At 30.7% G+C, this 21044-nt stretch overlaps 1 protein-coding gene across 1 annotated transcript; it reads right to left on the bottom strand.

The window, feature by feature from the left end:
• Nucleotides 1–984: 984 nt before the first annotated feature.
• Nucleotides 985–17678, bottom strand: LOC122271829 (uncharacterized). The gene is made up of 2 exons (XM_043054346.3): nucleotides 17306–17678; nucleotides 985–2384 (listed from the first exon to the last, which is right to left on the bottom strand). Exons 1-2 carry the CDS (start codon nucleotides 17309–17311, stop codon nucleotides 1833–1835), a joined length of 558 nt encoding a protein of 185 aa, XP_042910280.2. The 5' UTR covers nucleotides 17312–17678; the 3' UTR covers nucleotides 985–1832.
• Nucleotides 17679–21044: the final 3366 nt, after the last annotated feature.

The following is a 21044-nucleotide window of genomic DNA, read 5'->3' as shown; positions in this document are numbered from 1 at the left end:
TATTAAAAGAATTTTCACTTTTATTTCATCAGATGAAACTGAGTTATCAGCAATCGTAATAAGTTTGATTTGCATATTAAATTAAAAATATATTTAATAATCACATTCCAATTCCTTTCTGGCAAACAAACGGGTTTTGATCTTTTCTGGTCACCTTTCTCAGAAAGGATTCATTAGATTTTAAATGTTTTTCTCAAGTCCAATATATTTTCAAGAGTCCTAGCCAATGCATTTTTATGGCTTCAACTTCGACAATAATTCTTAAATATGCACATTAAGAGTGCTTTAAATAATCTCTGGTTGAAAAATAAAATTTGTGAATCTATGCCATCGAAAAGTGAGCATTTGGTAATCTCTGTGACAACACATGAGTTAATCTCTCGATGATAATTACAATATACTGAGCCGTGATGGCTCAGAGGATAGAGCGTTCGCCTCACAATGAGGTGAACCGGGCTCGAATCCCAGTCGAATTCGCCATCCGGCTTGCACCGCCCAGAGTGCTAACGTGAAATATCCTCAGTGGTAGATCAAGGGTTAGTCCCCTTGCCGTCAGGCTAACCGTGGAAGGTTCTGGTGGTCTTCCTCTCTATGTAACGCAAATGCGGGTCAGTTCCATCAAAAACTCCTCCACGAAGGCAAATTTCTCCCAATACTCGATCCAGGAATTCCCTTGTCTTCTGGATTGGGTTCAAAATTACAAGGCTACGGAGTCCCAGTACGAATTCCCAAAAATTAGATCGGCTGTTCAACGACGGTTATAAAATAACATCATAATGTCTAAAAAAACAGTCACTTGAAGAACAATTTAAATCATTACGTATAAAGCGCTGTCAGTTAAACTTTCTTGTGAAAAAAGTGTTCTGTTGTACTTTTTTTTTACCTAAATTCTCAAATCATTGTACAGTTGATTCATCAAATTTTCCCCCTATAATGAACAATATAATCATTATTAGCCCAGTTCAATTAAAGAGAGACTTATAAAATCTTAAAAACAAAACTTTCCTTTATTTGAAATACATAACAAAACACCTAAAAAAACTTAAAAAGGTAAATAATTAAAAGAAAAATTTTAAAAACATTCCTAGATTCAAACTACATAACGAAAAAGAAAACAGACTCCTTCTTTAGGCAGAAAAATTTGAAATTACTCTGATAAAGCATCGCTTTATTCAATTTTCTAAATTTTTTGCAGCTTAATTTCAAATTTTAATTTTTGCTGGTTGTTCTTTTTTTAGTTCAAAATTCGTCATAACATTAAAAATTCAGGTAAAGCCATGGAATTTTTTTCAGTGAGTTAAAACTTAAATGAGAGCAATAAAAAATTGTTTCAATGATTTAGACACTTTCCGGTAAAAATCCCTTAGTAGAACTCTTTTTCATATATTGAGTTTAAAAATATGGAATTTCTACAGCTCAAAATAGGAACATTAATTTCACCTCAATATGTGGGGAGAAAAACACTCGCCAAATAGCATCTGTCTGCCCAATCCAAAAACTTTCTCGCCAAAGCGCTTGGAGCTGTCTGTTGCTATGGAAACAAGAAAAACGCTTTTTGAAAGAGGTCCGGCTCTTGCTTACTTCCCTGACTGACTCTAGTCAAAACCTGCTTTACTTGAAATAGTTTTAACTCGTAACCATGGTCATAGACTGTGCTCAAGCTGTGGCAAGGGAAGTTCTTTAGTTAGACAGATCGTAGATATTCATATATGTACTAAAAAGCTTCGATTTTGTTTTAAGATACTTTCTTGCAGATATATTTATCATACACTAACAAATGAGAATTTGTTTAAACCATATAAATGTTTTGCGTCATTTTTGATGAATAATTATTATTTGAAGTTGTAGAGTGCATGTGGATCATCCATAGAAGGTTTTATAATAGAAAGTGGAGGAATGTAATCTGGCCAATTTCTGGGTTGGGGTGTAGTTTGTGGGAAAAATATGCCATTAGGTTTAGTACGAAATCTTCCTTGCCACTCTTTAGGTCCTGCTCTCCATTGGTCATGCGGCTGTTTGTTTAGTGAGTTTGAATTCTTAAATGGTCGTTTCATAAACGGTTTCATGTGGTGTGCTTTCGATAGTTGCCATTGCGGTTTTGAAAGCAAATCTTGCCATTTCGGCTTGTACATTGGAGATTGCCACTGTGGCTTGGACTGTGGGTTTTTCCAAGGCATTTTTCCAAAGCTGGAAGATGGTCTATTCATTGAACTTTGCAACTCCAGATCTCCGCCTCGATTATTGTGGTTCTGTGCAACCCACATTGAACTGGGTGAATAATGCTGATAGTAATGCCCATTCCAATTTTGATCCTGGCAGTACACGGTAGTCAGAAAGCAGATCACAATACTGAGAATCATTCCCCCAAGTCTAAACCAATGTATCTGCAAAAGAAATTTTATAAGGTTAGTCGGATGCAATAATTTATAAAAAAAAATTACATGCATTAGAAAGTCAAAATTGATGATTTATTGGAAATTCTCGTTGTTTCTCAAGAAAATACCATAAAAACAATTTTGTTTTCATGTTGGCCCATCACAAATCAGTCCAAATTCCTATAGTACGATGATGGTTGTTCAGAATCATTCCAACATTTTATTTCGAAGAAATTATGATGGAAATTTCTGATGGTTTAACATGAACAAGCCATCCAAACAAGTTGCTATTCTTATGTTGGGCCATCATACATAGGTCCGAATTTCTACATTGGGGTGATGGTTACTTATGTTGGCTTCCATCAAAAATATAATGGCTCGTGATGGAATTATTAATGTTTGCCATCCAGATTATGGTGGGCCATCATTGAAAAACCATCAAAAATTTTGACTTGGGTAGGCGCGTAATACAAATGATAAGTTCTACCCTAAAAATTAAGCCGGACCACGAGAACCTGCCACGGTTAGTCTGACGGCAAGGAGACTCTAACCTGGGATCCATCTACCACTGAGGATATTTCACGTCAGCGCTGTGGTCGGTGCAAGCCAGATGCGGAATTCGTATCGACCAACCATCGCTGGATTCGAACCGGTTCATCTCACTGGAAGGAGAAAGCTCTATCCCCTTAACCATCACGACTCAATTTTCATACACAATAAAAAACAACTCACAGAAAGAAACATTCATTCCGAGATCAGGATTCGAGCCCGCAGTCTGGCACGCTAACCACTCGGCCGGCCTTAAACGTAGACTAAATCATGAAGATTAAAATTCGGAAAAAAAGTTTTCAAAATATTAATGTAGAAAACCAAATTATTACAGGATTGCTTCTCCATTGCGTTATCTTGAGAAATCCTGCCATAATTTCTTCGTACATTTCGATATTTTGAAAATGATTTTTCAGCACTTAAATGGAGTAAAACTTCATGTCTTACTCGAGGTCTAACCTAAACTCACTTTTTGATGCCTTTAATTTTAAGTTACTTACGCAGGTGAAAGAGAATTTACCTTGAAAGGGTTTCTTAAGAGTACTTTATATCAGGCAAGAAGCCCTACATGGCAAATTCTGTTTCTCCTCAATTAAAAAATTAAAAATGTATAGTATAGAAAAAAGTGAGTTCAGACAAAACAATAGTAAACCATGAAGTTCAAAATGTTGATATAGTTCGTTCACTGGGTGTTGGCACTTGGATCCAACTCCTCGTACGCTAAGTTAATTACAGTGCGGGAGTAAGAGGAGAAACATTTCCGCGCTTGAAATTGAGACAACCCTTAATGCGTGCCAAACGCAAACACATAATTCTATTATAACTTTCGTTACTCTAGCTAATTAAATATGTTTCGAATTTAAAAACTGCGGTTCTCCCAGCAAAATGCCTCGAAAAAGACAATTCACTCAAACAAGAGAAATATCAAATTTATGAAATAGTTAATGATTAAGAAATGTAAATAAATATCGCAAAATAAATATTTTTGTTATACGATCATCATGTGAAGCATCCTAGTTCTAACATAATTTATTAGCCCTTCGATATTTCGCGAATAAGACTTTTTTTACTGTTTGAAGATTTTTTAATATAATGATGATTTATTTTAAACTAGCAGCTGAAACAGAATTCGCCACAAAGTATTTCTTTCACAGTAAAGCGTCTTTTTAATGTAACTTTAACTCTCTGTATTTCCCTAACCCTAAATGTACTTAATCGGGTATAATATGAACTACTTCAACTTCGAAAATTTTACTAGTAATAATATTTACCTTTTAGTTTAATTAATAAACTGAGCTTTAAATATGTTTATTATATATATATATATATATATATATATATATATATATATATATATATATATATATATATATATATATATATATATATATATATATATATATATATATATATATACATAAACTTAGATAAAACAACAAAATCAATTATTTCAAAGAGAACTAAACTAATACAATTTCAACCAGGCTAGCAGCGACTTAAAACATTTAATGTTTATTTGTTGCTTATTAACTTCATTTAATGTTTATTTGTTGCTAGAATCCAGAAAATGCCGTTTACTGGTTTAATTCAGTAGGCGTGTGATGTAGGCTACAGTATAACCAATTTAGCTATGAAAAATATGTTGCTCACGCACGTAAAACGTATTTATTCAATTGCAGTAAGACAAGCAAAATATTTTTTTAATAATTTTAGCAATCAAAATCAATAATTTGCTCAAAATAAGTTTGTTAGTTTCTGAAAAAGAAATATTCAGAAATATGAATATTTTGAATTTTTATTCCTTAGAAATGCTTCTAACGTTGTCTCAGATTTTAAGCCAAAATGTAAAAATTTCTTTACTTTGCATTTTAAATCAATTCAAAACATTTTTAAATGAACTTGCAAAAAATAATAAATACTTATTAAGTAAATAAATATTTATTGTTTTGGAAAAACAAGTTTGATAATTGGTTACAAAGATTGCCTTGCGAGGGAATAGACTATTCACATACAAGGTGTGGATGTTCTTCTTATCTATACGTAATTATCTATATTAATCTAAGCTCAAAATTCATGACCAAACTAAATAACTACAGAAATTTAAAAAAAAAAAAAGCATAAAACATTTTTCAAATCTTACGCCATAGAATGAGAAATTATTTGAGATAGGTGGAGCAAAGATGATTTTTACATACTAACATGCCGATATAGAATGTTTAAATAAATAAATAGCTAAGAACAACGACTATATTACGAATTTTATCGGCAACAATAATGATCGAATACGGTAATATCGTGTGGATTATTGTCAAAGATATTCATCTTGCAACGATAACTCTTGAATTAATGAGCCGCGATGGTTCAGGCGATAGACCATTCGCCTTCCAATGAACTGAACCGGGTTCGAATCCCAGCGATTACTGATTGATACGAATCCACATTCAGCTCGCACCGACCACAGTGCAGACGTGAAATATCCTCAGTGGTCGACAGATCATGGGTGAGAGTCCCCTTGCCGTCAGGCTAACCGTGGAAGGTTTTTGTGATTTTCCTCTCCATGTAACGCAAATGCGGTTTAGCTCCAACAAAAAGTCCTCCACGAAGGCAAAATTTCTCCCAATACTTGATCCAGGAGTTCCCTCGTTTTCTGGATTGGGTTCAAAATTATAAGGCTACGGAGTTGAATATTAGTAGTCATAAGCCCATAAACGGCTGTTCAACGACGATTATAAAATACCGGGATAATAATTGACAACGATACTGTAGTTGATGTTGAGTGTAATTCACTTGGCAAATCTATTGTTATATTTTACTCATAATTAATAATGTTTAAAAAATGCTTAAATTTTTTTCTACATTTCTCGTGCGAAAATTACGTGTAAAAAACTGGAAGACAGTTATTTAGCTACATATAATTTTAAAAAAAATGTTCAAAACAATTCAGTTTGAAAATTTAATGAAAATTTTAAAAGTAACTACAAGCATACAGACTTAGTTTATGACTTCTTCGCTACGATGTAGCGCTGACGACAGTAGTGCTAGCTGACCTAGAGAGTTTACAAATCATTGACGCAACACAGAGCATGTGAAAAAATTCTCTACAGATCAGTGTATCTAAAATTAGCGTTGCAGTTAACATTAAAAAAATACTCTATGCAAAACCTCACGACACATAAGTACAAAAACACTATATTTCACCGAAAAGTGAATAACAATGAAAACGCGTAGGCCTTAAAACATGACCTTTACTCTATCGCCAAAATTTTGCCTACAATTCAAAAATTAAGTTTTTTTTCCTATTTTATTTACTTATTTTTTTTATAAGAAAAGTAGCTCAATAACTATGTTAAAATAATGTAAATTAATTAAAAAAAAAAAAAAAAAAACATCGCGTTGTGAAATTACGATATCGCCTAGCACAACTCAATTTTAACTATCGATATTTATATATCGATATATATATAGCAATCAACTGAAAAGAATGAGGAAAGAAATATCGTCTGTGAATCAGATGAGCACACAAGAAAGGGTTATTCCAGAATAAAGATAGTTACGTCATATTTTAACTTTCTCTTCGGATGAGCACGTGTCCTTGACACATCCTTAAGTTATTGCGAAATTCCTTGGGAGACTCATTATTTAGAAGTTATGACGCCATCAAAATACCTGAATAACTCCCTCTACCTCCCCTCTTCTTTGTTTAGACTGATAACTGCACAAGATTCATATCATAAAAAATAAGTAGCCTTAGTTTTGAAATTGTAGTTTTAATTTTAAAGCTTGATTGTGCAGAAAAATAGCGAAAATTGTGGTGTATTAAGTCGACCCTCTATTTTTGAATATAAGATAGAAAATTTCTGTTATATTGGGAGGTATAAGTCGACCTCTGAAAAAAGATAAATATAAAAATTAAATTATTTAATTAAAAATAAACTCTTGAATGACTTATCTCTTATTCTTAATTATTTTTTTCTGAACATAATTTAAAGTTGTTTTTCTAGACAGACTTTTTAAATTTGTTATAGCAATTACCTTTAATTTTAAATTTGTTATAACAATTACCTTTAATTCTAAATGTTAAAAAGATGATTATTAAGGAAAATTATTTATGATTACTAATAGAATCATAAGCGAAATATAATGATACAATTCTATCCATTTCACCTTTCATAATATTTATCAATGACTCAAATAAATAAATTTAATTTTTAAGAAATGAATATTGGACGTGAGATCACAAGCGTAAGCAAACAGAATTCTTTATAGTACATATTGTTGGATTTAAGAAAAAGAAACCCCAATAGTTTTCTCCAAAATTCTTTTTATTTTTCAATAACAAAAAAAAGCAAAATCTTTTTTAAGTTAAAGCTTATTCTTTTCCTTTCACCATGTTGCCATTCAGGGGCAACTAAACTTAGGATACAAAATGAAAGTGGCACTTATAATCAAACCACAAAAGCGACGTTAGTCTGTCTTTGTGTTTAGTAAGCAATAAACTGATTCTTTCTTCGTGAAAAAATATAGAATGTGTCATCTATGAGAATTCTTATTTGAAGGGCTAGGCTTACTCGGAATAGAATGTAAGGAACAGTTGCTTACACAAATGACACGCTTCGATAAGCATTCAGGACCCATACTCATGATGACGTCACTTGCATGTAAAAGTGTGAACGTGAACATTAATTATATTCTTATTACATATTTAGTATTCCATGTTTTGGCAACAGCAGTATTTAGTATTCCATGTTTTGGCAACAGCAGTTCTTGTGTACGATATAGATTTTGAGTTTTTAGAATAACGGTGTGTGTAAATTTTAATAAAGTATTGATTTGTTTTTCTCTTAAAAGTTGTTTCTTACATTATCAGAAGTGGGATTAACAGGCAACTGTTATTAATTTTGAGTTTTGAGTTTGAAATGGCATTTTTATCGCGACTTCGCAAAGATCAGTTACGTTACGTAGCTAATGAGTTATCTGAAGATGTTTCGTCTACTACTTTGAAAATCCCTGACTTGAGAAAGTTAATATTGAATAGCGAGAAATACGATGAAGAAATGGTTCGAGGAATGGTAGAAAATTTAGTTGAAGACGCCGAGCGCCTTCGTCAAGAAGAGAAAGAAAAAGCCGAGCGCCTTCGTCAAGAAGAGAAAGAAAAAGCCGAGCGCCAACATGCATATGCATTGGAAAAAGAAAAAGCCGATCGCCAACATGCGTTGGAAAAAGAAAAAGCCGATCGCCAACATGCATTGGAAAAAGAAAAATCCGATCGGGAACATGAATTGGAACTCAAGAAGTTAGATATTGCTGCTAAAACTTCAGAAGTAGTCGAAACTGAAGTAATAACATCGTCGCCAAAAGTTGATTGGCAGTCACAACTGAGAAAGTTTTCTACGAGTAATGAGGATATCAGCCTTTATTTAGTACATTTCGAGAGAGTAATGAAAAGAGTACAAATGCCAAGTTCATTGTGGATGGCATGTTTAATTAACCAGTTACCAAGTGAAATTGTCCAAATGATAATGAGAGAACCAGAAGAACAGTCAGAAAATTATGACTATGTTAAATCTCTTTTGCTTAAGTGCTACAGACTAAGTCCTGAAAAATTTAGACAACTTTTTTATTCTCATGAGAATACTGATGGAAAGTCATGGAAAGAATATTACCACGAGCTTGAAACGTATTTTAATGGGTGGACTGCAGGACTTAAAATAAGTAGTTTTGAGAGTTTAAAAGACCTGATCATCACAGATCGAATGAAAGCTCGGGTGCCGCCAGATATACGAGAACGTTACTTGGATCAGTGGACCCATATAATTTCACCTTATACATTAGCTGAAAAGGTAGATGAATTTATTGAACTCAAAGATGTTTTTAAGAATCATATTCAGTATAATAATAAATATAGTAACAATAAGTTTTTGAAAGAAGAAAATGTCGCCAAAGGTGAACAAACAGAGCCAAGTCGAAGTACAACTAATAATCAAACTGTTTGCTACAATTGTTATGATACCGGCCATTTTGCCCGTGATTGTGTAAATCCAAAACGTCCAAAGTTTTGTACTGCCTGCAAAACAGAAGGACATGGTACAAAGGAATGTCCAAAGATAGCGTCTTTCCCATTAGTCAATGCAGTTTCGTTTTCACCCAGTTCCAGTAATAGTACAACGAAGAATATTATCATAGAAGAAGTAAATACAAGTGCTCTTATGGATACCGCTGCTGATATATCTATGTTAAAATATAGTTTTGCACAAATGCTTAATAAAAATATTCATAAAAATATAGTTACACGAATTCGGGGTATTGGAGGTGTAAGGAAGTCACTAGGAATTATCATACTTAATGTGACTATAGACAGGGTAAAGCTGAAGGAAGTTCTGTTTTATGTAGTGACTGATGATACATTTGAAGGCCCGGATGTTCTCATCGGGAAGGACATCATTGACGCACCCGAGATAATAATGGTTAGAAATCAAGGCAGGTCCAAGTTAGTTCATGTGGAAGACCTGGATTTTTTGCATGATTTCCAGATTAATGAAATGCCTGATAGGGTTGTGTTGAAGACCCTCGAAAAGTTCGTGATTGAACCGCGTACAGTTCAATTGGTAACGCAAGATCTACTACCAACATCAAATGACTACGTAAATCCAACAAAACTGCAAAGAAATGCCCAAGAAAGTATTATCATTGCACAAGAAAAGATGAAAAGGAATTATGACAAACATCGATGTGATGCATTTAAGTACAATATAGGTGACGTTGTGGTCGTAAGACGATTACCTGAACAAACTGCCTTATCTAACACTAAAACCCAAGTTAAGTACAGAGGTCCTTTGACAGTCATCAAAATATTACCATCCGACACTTATCAAGTAACTGATTTACGCGCAGTTGGACAAGGAAGAAGAAGGCAACATAATTATACGACTACCGCCCACGCTTCGCAAATGAAACTATTTCATCTGGTCAACGACGAAGATCCGTCTGATGATGGGGACAATATTACTGGAAGTAAGAAAAACTTCATTGCTTGTGAGCCCATAAACGACAACAATAGTACAAATCAATGCAACGACGATCCAAATAAAAATTTAAGCCAAGATAACAGTAGACCAAAGAGGTGTAAAAGTGTGCCGCTTCACTTGAAGGATTATAAGTTGTTTCGAAGGGACGAGGTCGTCCAAAAGTCAGGATGGTCGAGTGTAAAAGTGTGAACGTGAACATTAATTATATTCTTATTACATATTTAGTATTCCATGTTTTGGCAACAGCAGTATTTAGTATTCCATGTTTTGTCAACAGCAGTTCTTGTGTACGATATAGATTTTGAGTTTTTAGAATAACGGTGTGTGTAAATTTTAATAAAGTATTGATTTGTTTTTCTTTTAAAAGTTGTTTCTTACATGCAGGTATCCAATTACATAAAATGTCTGCATTTTTGAAATTATATAAAGTAACTATGAGTGTTATAAGTAACATTTTAAACAAAACATAATTTCCTCCCAATAAAGTTGGGTTTTGATAATTATTATTCGCATAAGCATGAAGTCGAATAATTTATTACAAAGAAGAAATTACTAAGCAATGGGACATCTGCAAATGACGTAGGGTGAGTATCTCGATCCTGATTGGTTGTATAAACGTGGCATTTGTTTACGTTAGCAACTGTTCTTTCCACTCTATTTCGGGAAAGTCAAGCATCAATTCTCTTAAATGATACATTCTATATTCTTGTACAAAGATTTTAATTTTTTCACTACATCTTCTTACATTCACTACATAAGACAGGCGTGAAGTCATGTAGAACATAAACAAACTAATTCTGCATCGAAGTTGCCAGGTGCACAGAACAAAAATATATCACGGTTACAATAAAATACATAAACAAATAATGAATCCAAGTTAAGAAAAAGACGTAAACGAGAAAAAATAATTTTTTTATAAATTTGATGCCCTATTAGACACTGTATTTAAATATTCTCACGCTAATTAGCATTCTAACTTATGCGGAGAAACTTATCTCAACTTAAACACGCAATTTTGCTTATAAGCAATCAGTTGTCGCTGACGTCATAGGTCACATGTGTTGTTATACGTGGTCTTTTATTTCCTGAAGTGCAAGTACCTAATTATCTTGAAACAATATTTACTTTAGCAAGGATGAAATAAAATAATTTATGTGTATAGTTAAATCGCTAAAATGTGTATTTCAATAACTTACTACAGTTGATCAGAGTAATACTTTAAACAAAATGTCTTTCCCTCTAAATGTTTTTTTTTTCAATGTCCACGCAATTGACAATTGTCATTCCGTTGGCCACTCTTTCGGGGCACCATATTAGGTGGACCAACGTTGTTCCCACAGTAAGGACAGTTAGTACAGAGAATGAAAAGACATCCATGCCTTATCCGGGATTCGAACCCGGGACATTTCTGATGTGAGGTCACCTCCCTGACCACTACACATTCCGGTCTGTCCTCCAAATAATGTTGAATTTGGTTAATTACAATTTAAATAAACCTGAAATCAAATATTACAACCCAAAGTGAAAATAATATAAAACAATCATTCGCAATTTCCTTGATATATCATTGTTTTTCAGAACTCATTACGTTGAAATATTATTTGTCAAGTGTTTCAAAAAAACGCATTCAGATTCAAATACTATTTTGTTCAAGAGTAGATTGTGAAACTCTACTCATATATTAACCTATCAAACTTTACTTTTTTAATTATTAGTTTGTGAAAAGTCACTAAGTCTATGATTTCAATATATTCATGACATGCAACATGATTTGATGTCAGCTGTTTTGAATTGTCTTAATTGAAATTTTTTTTTTTTTGATTTACATATCTTACTGTCATCTTCAGCCTGTGTGAAATATGCGGCATTGTTAAACCCCTATTTAATTAATTAGAATATGAAATGAGAAGTTAATAATAAGTTTAAAGAAACATGCATAAATGAAACAAGTTATTTGTTTTAGGAATATCCTTGACCATATGGGTCAACAATTAAATTGAAAAGTAGTAGGATGATTTCAGATTTTATTTTATTTTTTTCTTTGAAGAAGAAATTGAGAAAAGGAAATGGGTTTGAAACGTGAGAAAATTGGCTGTTTTACTTCCATCAAAGAGCTGTTTTCCATTATTTAACATAGAGAAAAAAATGTGAGCGCAATGCTTACATTAAAAAAAGACGAAACCGATTTTCTTTTTGTCGCAATTACTGTAGCCACGAAAATAAAAGCAAAGGTAATTTAAATAATTAATATTAATAAGCACATAAAACGATTTAACTAAGAAACTCAATTTAGGCTATTACAAAGTTGAACAAAAATAAAATAATGTGTGTCAGTGGTAATTATATGAGTGAGACAAGCTTTCTAAAGACAAGCATACATTTATATAGATGGCCAGTTTTTGGTAATTACATGAGTAAGTACGGTAAGAAAAGCAATAATTCAAAGGATGCATATTTATTTCCTAAAGTTGAACTTAGTTTAATATAGTTCATATTAGCTAGAACATGCATATCATCTTCAAATTATGAATTAAATTTGAAATGTTAAATTTCGCTTGAATCATCTTTGAGATGTTTTAGAAAATGCCCAAGGTAATTTTATATCAAAAATATTTATAGTTAATTTAATAAGGCATATTCAACAATTTAGATATTATCTAGTCATTGGATTAGTAAATTATCTAGTCATCTTTTTGATTCTAATTAACATGGCAATACTGTCTTCCTGTTAATTTTTTTTTCGTTGAAGTTTTCAGACTTTCAAAACATTAACTAGCTTCTGTAGTTAGGTGTTTTTTTATGTCTTAAATTTTTAAATTTGAGGAGTGAGGAATATAATAAAGACTAGCGAAAATTCAATGCTTTTAAATTTAAATATTTGTAAATTTAATTGAAAATTAATGTTAAAAAATTCACCAAAATCAGGCAATTTTCTCCTTTACTTATCCTTTTAATGGCGAGTGAAAAAAAACCTATTACTCCAATACCACTATGATAGCCTATTACTCCAATACCACTATGATAACCTATTACCCCAATACCACTATACCTTAGCTCACTTTTTTTTAAAATGTAGGTTTTAAATTACTAATGAAAAAACATAATTTGCCATGAAGCGTTTCTCCATCGATATTGCATCCTCTTAAGCAAATCGGAAACACCGTGATGAAATTAACAATTCTTTTGCATTTAAAATGTAAAGCAAGATTGAGAAGGGGGGAATCTTCAACAATTAAATGGGAATTACCAGATAATTAGCATTTGGGAATTTCTCAACCTGACTGAACTTCCACGAAGGACAAAAGTTATATTCTATAGAAGAAAAAAACGGTAAACACACGAAACATTACGTGCTTTGTTTATTTCAGAGTGAAAAGCGTGAGACAAAACAATCTATCGTTATTGTTCAAGATAAATATCAACAAGAGATGTGCAATTAATGACAGATTTTTTTTTTGTCCTTCTTAAATGTTTGTTTCGTAATAGCTTTATTATAAAATTTTCGTTTGATGACAAATGAAACTTTTTCTTGTAAATATATTGTCTGAAGAAAAAGGTGTTTAATTACAGCGCAGAAGGTTTAAATAATTTATATCACAGATATGGAGGAAAAATCTATAATCTGATAACCACAAAGCATTATCGGTATCTTCTGCAACTACTACAAAGAACCGTGATGGCTCAGGGGATAGAGCGTTTGCCTGCCAATGAGGTGAACTGGGTTCGAATCCCAGCGATGACTCGTCGATCATCCGGCTTGCACCGACCACAGTGCTGACGTAATATATCCTCAGTGGTAGAGGGATCATGGGTTAGAGTCCCCTTGCTGTCAGGCTAACCATGGATGGTCTTCGAGGTTTTCCTCTCCATGTAACGCAAATGCGGGTTAGTTCCATGAAGATGTCCTCCATGAAGGCAAATTTCTTCCACTATTTGATCCAGGAGTTCCCTTGTCTTCCGGATTGGGTTCTAAATTACGAGGCTACAGAATTGAACATTAACAGTCGTAAACTCAAAAAATTGGGTCGGTTGTTCACCAACGGTTATAAAAAATAAGAACTACTACGGAGATTCATACCATCGTACAATAGACAAATCAACGCAAGTGACAGAAAAGTGACATTTTTTTTATATAGTTGGCATTTTTGTATAATAAGCTACATATTACAAATTATCAAATTTCTGAATTTCTTTTTAGCATTGATAGCATTAGAGAGAAAAAGAAAATAGTTGTCAAGTTAATTTTTCTCAAAATCTATTGTGAATCACCGCTAAATTGTAAGATCATTTGCAAAACAAAGTGGTTGTAAAACATTTCAATAATTAACAAAACTTAATTTAAACTACATATACTGAATTTTTATAACTTCAACACTTAGTATTGAGTAAAACTCATAGAGTTGTAAAAAAATTTCAGAGTATTAACCAGCGATTTTAAAATACATTATCCGAAAATAAAATGGCGTTTTTAGAGCATGTGTTTAGAGCCTGAATTCTCATGATAGTTAAAAAAAAAATGAATCTTGAAGGCAGTAACTTTCAAAATCAAATTTAAATGAATGAAAAATTCTTTAATGTTTTTTTCTTGAAAAATTTTAAGAAAAGTTTCACAAGTCTGAAATTCATACAATAGTTTAAACACTTAATCACAGAAGATGCTGAAAGCTCTCAAAATCCGTTATGAATAAATACAAGAAATTAAAGCGATTTTTTCCCTCCTAAAACGAAAGTCAAAATAAATTATAAATCATAACATTATTTAACTTAGTTACAAATTAAACTACAGAAAAATTTTAAGCTTAAATTTAGGGTAGATAGCCAAAATAACTACTGATAACTCATCAAATCTGTTTGATACTTCGCAACCGTAACCTATTTAATACTTCTGAAATGTGTTTGTGGGGAAAGGAGTAATCGACAATGTCAACCATCATCTATCAAAAGGTACCAAGATATAATCGAGTTAGCATGCTTTATATACTAATGAATAGATGTTTAATAATAATAGTGGTAGCCACACTATTTTTCTTAGTACATTTAAAATTGTTGTAGTAATAATGTTTACAAAATATAGTACACAGTGGGCTAAGCCCCCTGTCCGCTGACGCTCACCAACCCCAATGATTATTTCGCAATAATTGTAGTTTTTTCGCACAAAACAGTTGAAATTTTTCAACTAAACACACATGCATTAAAAAGAACACTAGTGCCCCCATATCCCACGTATAAATATTTCCCTTATGATACTATTAAGATCTATTAGAGGACATAAACTAATTTTTTTGAAATCTAACAATATATATATATAACATTCATAATTGAGTATAATATAAAAAAAAACACAACTACTTCCACTTAGTAGGAATAACATTTACCATGACGCAATGCTAAATTCTATGCCACTATCCACATAAATCAATTATTAATCAAAAATCGAATATCAATTACTTTTCTTTATAATGCAATAAAATCTGGCGAGCAGCTATTTAAACGATCTAACACTTCGTTTGTTTATTTGTGGCTTGAAGTTAGGCTCGCAGAAAATGCCGTTCATGGGTTAAATTTAGTAGGAATAACACAACCTGTGACGTAGGCTATAGTATACCCAATTAAAAATATATTATTGTAACAAATTTGGAGAAATCACAACTGTAATTTTATATTTTTTCTTCAGATATATTTTAAATACAATGCTTGCTCTCATCATTTTGTGCACGAAGCTAAAAGTTAAGTTTTAAATAATTAAACACATCTCTTTAACTGTAATTCATATTAGTATATAAATGTATGTATTCATATAGTAGCACCAAAAAATAATAATTGTAAAATGATTAATAAGATCGGACACCGATTTGAATAACTTTATCTTAAAATGCAACGTTGAATTACGTTATTCTAATTAATAATAATCCTCTGAAACACTTAATCTAGAAAACAAACAAAACTACAAACGTAAGAATAACAATTCATGTAAATCCCTTTAAATTTTCGAAATATTTATTCAATTTGCAAAAATATTTATAGGAAGACAATATTTTTACGATTCATATCAATTTTATGCTCATGACAACCAAACAAATATGAGAATTAATGTGGAAAAACTGGATCCTACCATATGCATTTTCCGGCCCAATAAAAATGCACCGTCAACCAAGGAAAACTGCAACACCATCATTAGATAAATAGTTTGATTTTTATCTTATTTCAAAAATGTATTAACTGTCTTATTTGACTTCAAGAATGTCTTATAATTAAAAACAATAATAATAATAACAGTGAACTTATTTTGTTGATAAAAAATTATGAAAAAACTTATGTTCGAAATGCATATAGATTTTTAATTAAAAATCAACAATTCATTTTAGTATGAGACATATTTACATACATTTCAAAGTCAAGAATACATCCAATGTAGTTTACTTACAATTGAAGTGCTGTCAATGTAAGTAAAGAAATCCCGATATTTTGGCGTTACGTAATACAAATATATATATAAAGATAATAGCTGGATTGTTATTCATAGACAAACCACAGGAGGTTAATAATTTTTTTTTTTAATTTCCGAGTAGCAAAAGTTAGCAGTTTTACCCACTGATAAGAAGTTTTGCTTTTAAAACATTAGTTTTATCATCTCTCAGGCATAACTTAACTAAGAAAGAAGAATGATTGAGTAAAATTATTTTATGAAAAAAATATTGCAATGAATATAAGTTCATAATTCCAAAGTTAGATGCTTTTATAAATAATAAATGCTTACGTTAAAAGTAGAAAGTTGGAGGATTCGTTGCTTTTCAGAAAGAACGGGTTACTATTGTTGCACACAAAGTATTCTTAGATATTTGAAATCCAAATAGCTTATAGTAAAATCAGATATTTAATTAGTTCATAAAAGTTACATTTTAATGAATACAAATTCATAAATTCAAAGTTAGGTGTTTTTATAAATAACGATTAAGAAATGTTTACGCTCATGAGGAAATTGGAAGATTCGTTTGCTTTTCAAAAAGAAAAAGATTATTACTCTACACACAGCTAGTCAAAAATACTATAACTCTTAGTAAAAGCAGACATTTAATTATTTCATAAAAATAATATTTAATGACTAAAAGCTCATAAATCCAAAATGAGACATTATTATGAATAAAAATAATAAAAATTCTTACATTCATGGTAGCTTTTGAGAAGAAAAAAAGAGTTTATTGCTGCGCACAAAGTGTCCCTAGCTATTTGAAATCTAAGTAGCTTATAGAAAAATTAGATATTTAATTAGTTCATATAAGTTATATTTTATTGAATACAAATTCATAAATTCGAAGTTAGTTTTTTTTTAAAAAATAACGATTATAAAATGCTTACGTTCATGATGAAATTGGAAGATTCGTTTGCTTTTCAGAAAGAAAAAGGTTTATTGCTGCACACAAAGTATCCTGAGAGATTTGAAATCCACAAATGCTTTCTAATTCTTCTCTATATCATTGCAGGAGCAAGGAATCTAAGTTGATAAAAAAACAAACTTTCTATGAATCGCTCTAGAAACCTGTTCACTAAACAAAAACTTCTCCCAATTGTGTAAAGAACTTCAAAGCGTTTAGTGGCATCATCATCCTTTCATTTTTGTGAAAGCGAAGATGTGATTTTTCCCCACACCCAGCCTCCAAAGCAAATTAGTCAAAAGCCTGTTTTGAGAGATGCCCGTTCTTTTTTTTTCTTTTTCGAATACTCATTATTCTTTTCATTTCAAGAACATCCCTATCTGGTTTAAATCGACTCTTTCATCATTGCGACGGAAGGGCAGACGATTCACAGGTTGTTTGAGAAAAAAATAAATAAAAAACAAACACAAAGAATTGGCTAACATTTCAAGGAAAGGTGTCTTCTTATCATAATCGGGAATCGCAGGTCTTTTCCTCTGTTGGAACAATTGACCGACCAGAAATTTAGTTAAAAATGAAATCGATTTTCGGAAACTAATTTCAACTCCGTCGCACGATCTCGCCAAATGAAAATTAAGATAAGAAAAGTTGTAAATTAAAAGAATAGAATTGAGAAAATTGTTTTCAAAATGAATGGGACATTCTTTAGAAGCGGGTATGAGTAATAAAGAATAATAGAAACAATGAGTTATTTTCTAGGCTGTGGTTGGGAGAAATTCTAATGCGCTATTACCTTAAAATTCTTTCTTATTTATTTTAAATTTAGAATGTTTAATGACTGAAATTAGAGAAGAAATTAGAGAAAATACCTTGCTCTAAAACTGTGAGTAATCATTTTGCACATTTTTCCTTGAATTTTTCTTTAAAAAAAGTTAGTCAAGTTTTAAAAAAATTAAAAAGCTATATTCTTTCGCTAAGATGTTTCAGATCTCGAACTCAAATAAAGAAAAAATACTTTTTAATTTTAACACATATTTATACATATTTTTACATTTGCTGTTGTTGAATATTTCTTTCTATAATTAAAGAAAACAAGGATTAAAATTTTTCCAATAGAATGCCAAAAAAAAGCATTTTAAGAATCTAAAAATCTTTAAAAAAATTTCAACCGAAAATATAAAAAAATAAGTTAAAAAAAATAAGGAGTTCTTAACCTGGAAGTTATCGTCATTTTTAATGGCAGATAATATTTCCCCCTATCGAAAAAAATAATAATAATATTTTAAAAACCAGAAAGCGTTTCAATAAATTAGAAACCAAAAACCGAAAATATGAACGAAAAAATTCTAAAAAGGTTCCAGTAGCTTTCTCCCGAAATTATCTGCATTTTTAATAGTAGATAATAATTAATACTTTCAATACTTCAATCCGTTGGACAAAAACAAAAATATTTTAAGAACCTGATAAAAAAAAATAGAAACCGGAAACAAAAATGCAAAAAAAAAAAATATTCTAAAAAGTTTGAAAGACCCATTAGGATGACAATGATACAACCTTTTTAAAAACCTTAAAGTCTATAAAAAATTAGAAAAAAAACTCTAAATAGTTTTTGAAACTATTATCCTCGAAGTTACCCTCACTTTTAAATAAAAAATAATAATTCCTTCTGTAGGACGTGAAATATCTATATCTATATATGTAAGCATTTTAAGAACCTGGAAGTCTATTAGAAAGATTAAGAACCTATAACCTAGAATTTTAAACCCTGACGTTAATTACATTTTCACATGCCTAAAAATTTTTCAGAGAGGCGTACTATATTTTACGAACTTAAGAGTCAATAATTTAAGAATGAAAAATGTAAAAATGATCAGGAAGAACTTTTTAACTTCATATTATTCACATTTTTACAATAACAGATATTTAATAATCCTTTTATCGGGAAGCTAAAATAATTTTAAAAACATCAGTCTTATCAAAGAATATTAAACCTCAACAATATCCACATTTTTAGAATAGATGATAATAATAATTGATAATAGCAATAAAAATAATATTTAGATTTACTAATACTTCTTGAAAGGGATCAAAATTAAAAATTTAAGAACCTTAAAAAAATTAAAGCCTGAAAATGTAATGGTCTTGGAGACGCTTTTAATGGCTTTAAAAAAAGTGCTACGAATGATTAATTTTTCAGAATTTAAAGGTGTTCATTAATTCTGGACTTGTTTTTTTTTTTTTTTTTTTTTTTTTTTTTTTTTTTTTTTTTTTTAGTTTTAGTTCACTAAAACAGAAATTCTAAAGGAAACTTAAGTTCTTTTCATAAACATAATTGCTATAGCTGTATTTAAAAGTTCCTTTGTACTTAAATATTAATAAAAACTAAATAGATTGTTTTGTACAAACTAACGATTATCCTAATGATTTTTATAACTAGTTATTCTCTAAGGGTTCTTAATCTTTTACCACCTTGAGAAAAAGTCACCCATTATTAAAGTATAGCTGATTCAAGTTTTTTAGAAACACAATATTTAATAAATTTTACGGTAGTCATTAAATATTTTGCTATTTTTCCTTAAATATTAGAAAAAAATTCTTTTTTTTTATATTTTAATTTTTTTTTCTGGAACTTAATTTGATGGATTATGCTGATTCAAAGAAATGAATTCATTGAAATGAACGTAAGTTATGGCTATATCACACGAGAGAAAATATGTGCAACTGCAAGTGTAACTGCAAGTGTAAGTGCAACTGCAAGTGAAATTTCTCCAAAAAACGCTCGTGTGATATAGAAATTACGGTTGCACGAAATATCTGCAACCGTTCAGGCAATTTCTTTCATGAACCAATCAGATCGTTTGCTTTTTATGACGTTTCAATTTTATGTGATGACATATACAAATGTAAATAAAAATGGCGGCGACGTTAGGAAGAGGATGATCGGATATCGGATTTTTTATAGATGATCGGATTTTTTATAGATGAGACGGAACAAGTTTTTAGTTTAATAATAACATTTCCTTTAAAATGAAAGCATTAAAAATACTTTCGCACTATGAGATGACCATCTCAATGCAGTTGATGTACTACCATAACAGGAACCTGCACACGATTTTAGTATCGGTAAGTATAGTACATTATTTTTGCGATAAATTTTCTTTTAAAATATTTATTTATTTATTTTAAGCTAATAAAATTAAAACTTATTATAATTTGTTCCGATCAAAGTTTTAATTACTTTAAATAGAAATAATTTCTATTTTTATATATGTAAAGAATTATACTGGCGAAAAGCTTTACTTTGAAATATTCGCCAAGCAACTCGCCAAACTTTGTTTCAGTATTATAACATAAAATATAATAATGATTATATTTCTTTATTTTTAAATTTTAATCTTTGTTTCTGTTGATTGTAAAAGCATGTGTCCGATTATTTTAAAGTTTTATAATTATTAGTGAAATAATTATTTTATTTTTCCCTAAGAATTCTTTTAATTTTTGAAAATCTCATTTTAAAACAAGTTAGAAAATATGTGTGGTAAATATTTAAATTGTTTCTCACAAAGTTACCCCATTTTCCAGTAATTATTGAAAAGTATTACAAGAAAGGTAGTATATTATATATAAAAAGTAATTATTAAAAATGCAAATTCCCAATCTCCTTGTCTGTTTCTACATTCATCCCTTCTATTTTTTTTTGTTTTTTTTTGTGTATGATGATT

The sequence above is a fragment of the Parasteatoda tepidariorum genome, chromosome 1 (assembly GCF_982258835.1).
Source record: "Parasteatoda tepidariorum strain Cologne lab strain chromosome 1, Ptep-v5.0, whole genome shotgun sequence".
Classification (NCBI taxonomy): domain Eukaryota; kingdom Metazoa; phylum Arthropoda; class Arachnida; order Araneae; family Theridiidae; genus Parasteatoda; species Parasteatoda tepidariorum.
The sequence above is the reverse complement of the archived record's forward strand: the minus strand, read 5'-3'. Positions and strand labels throughout refer to the sequence as shown.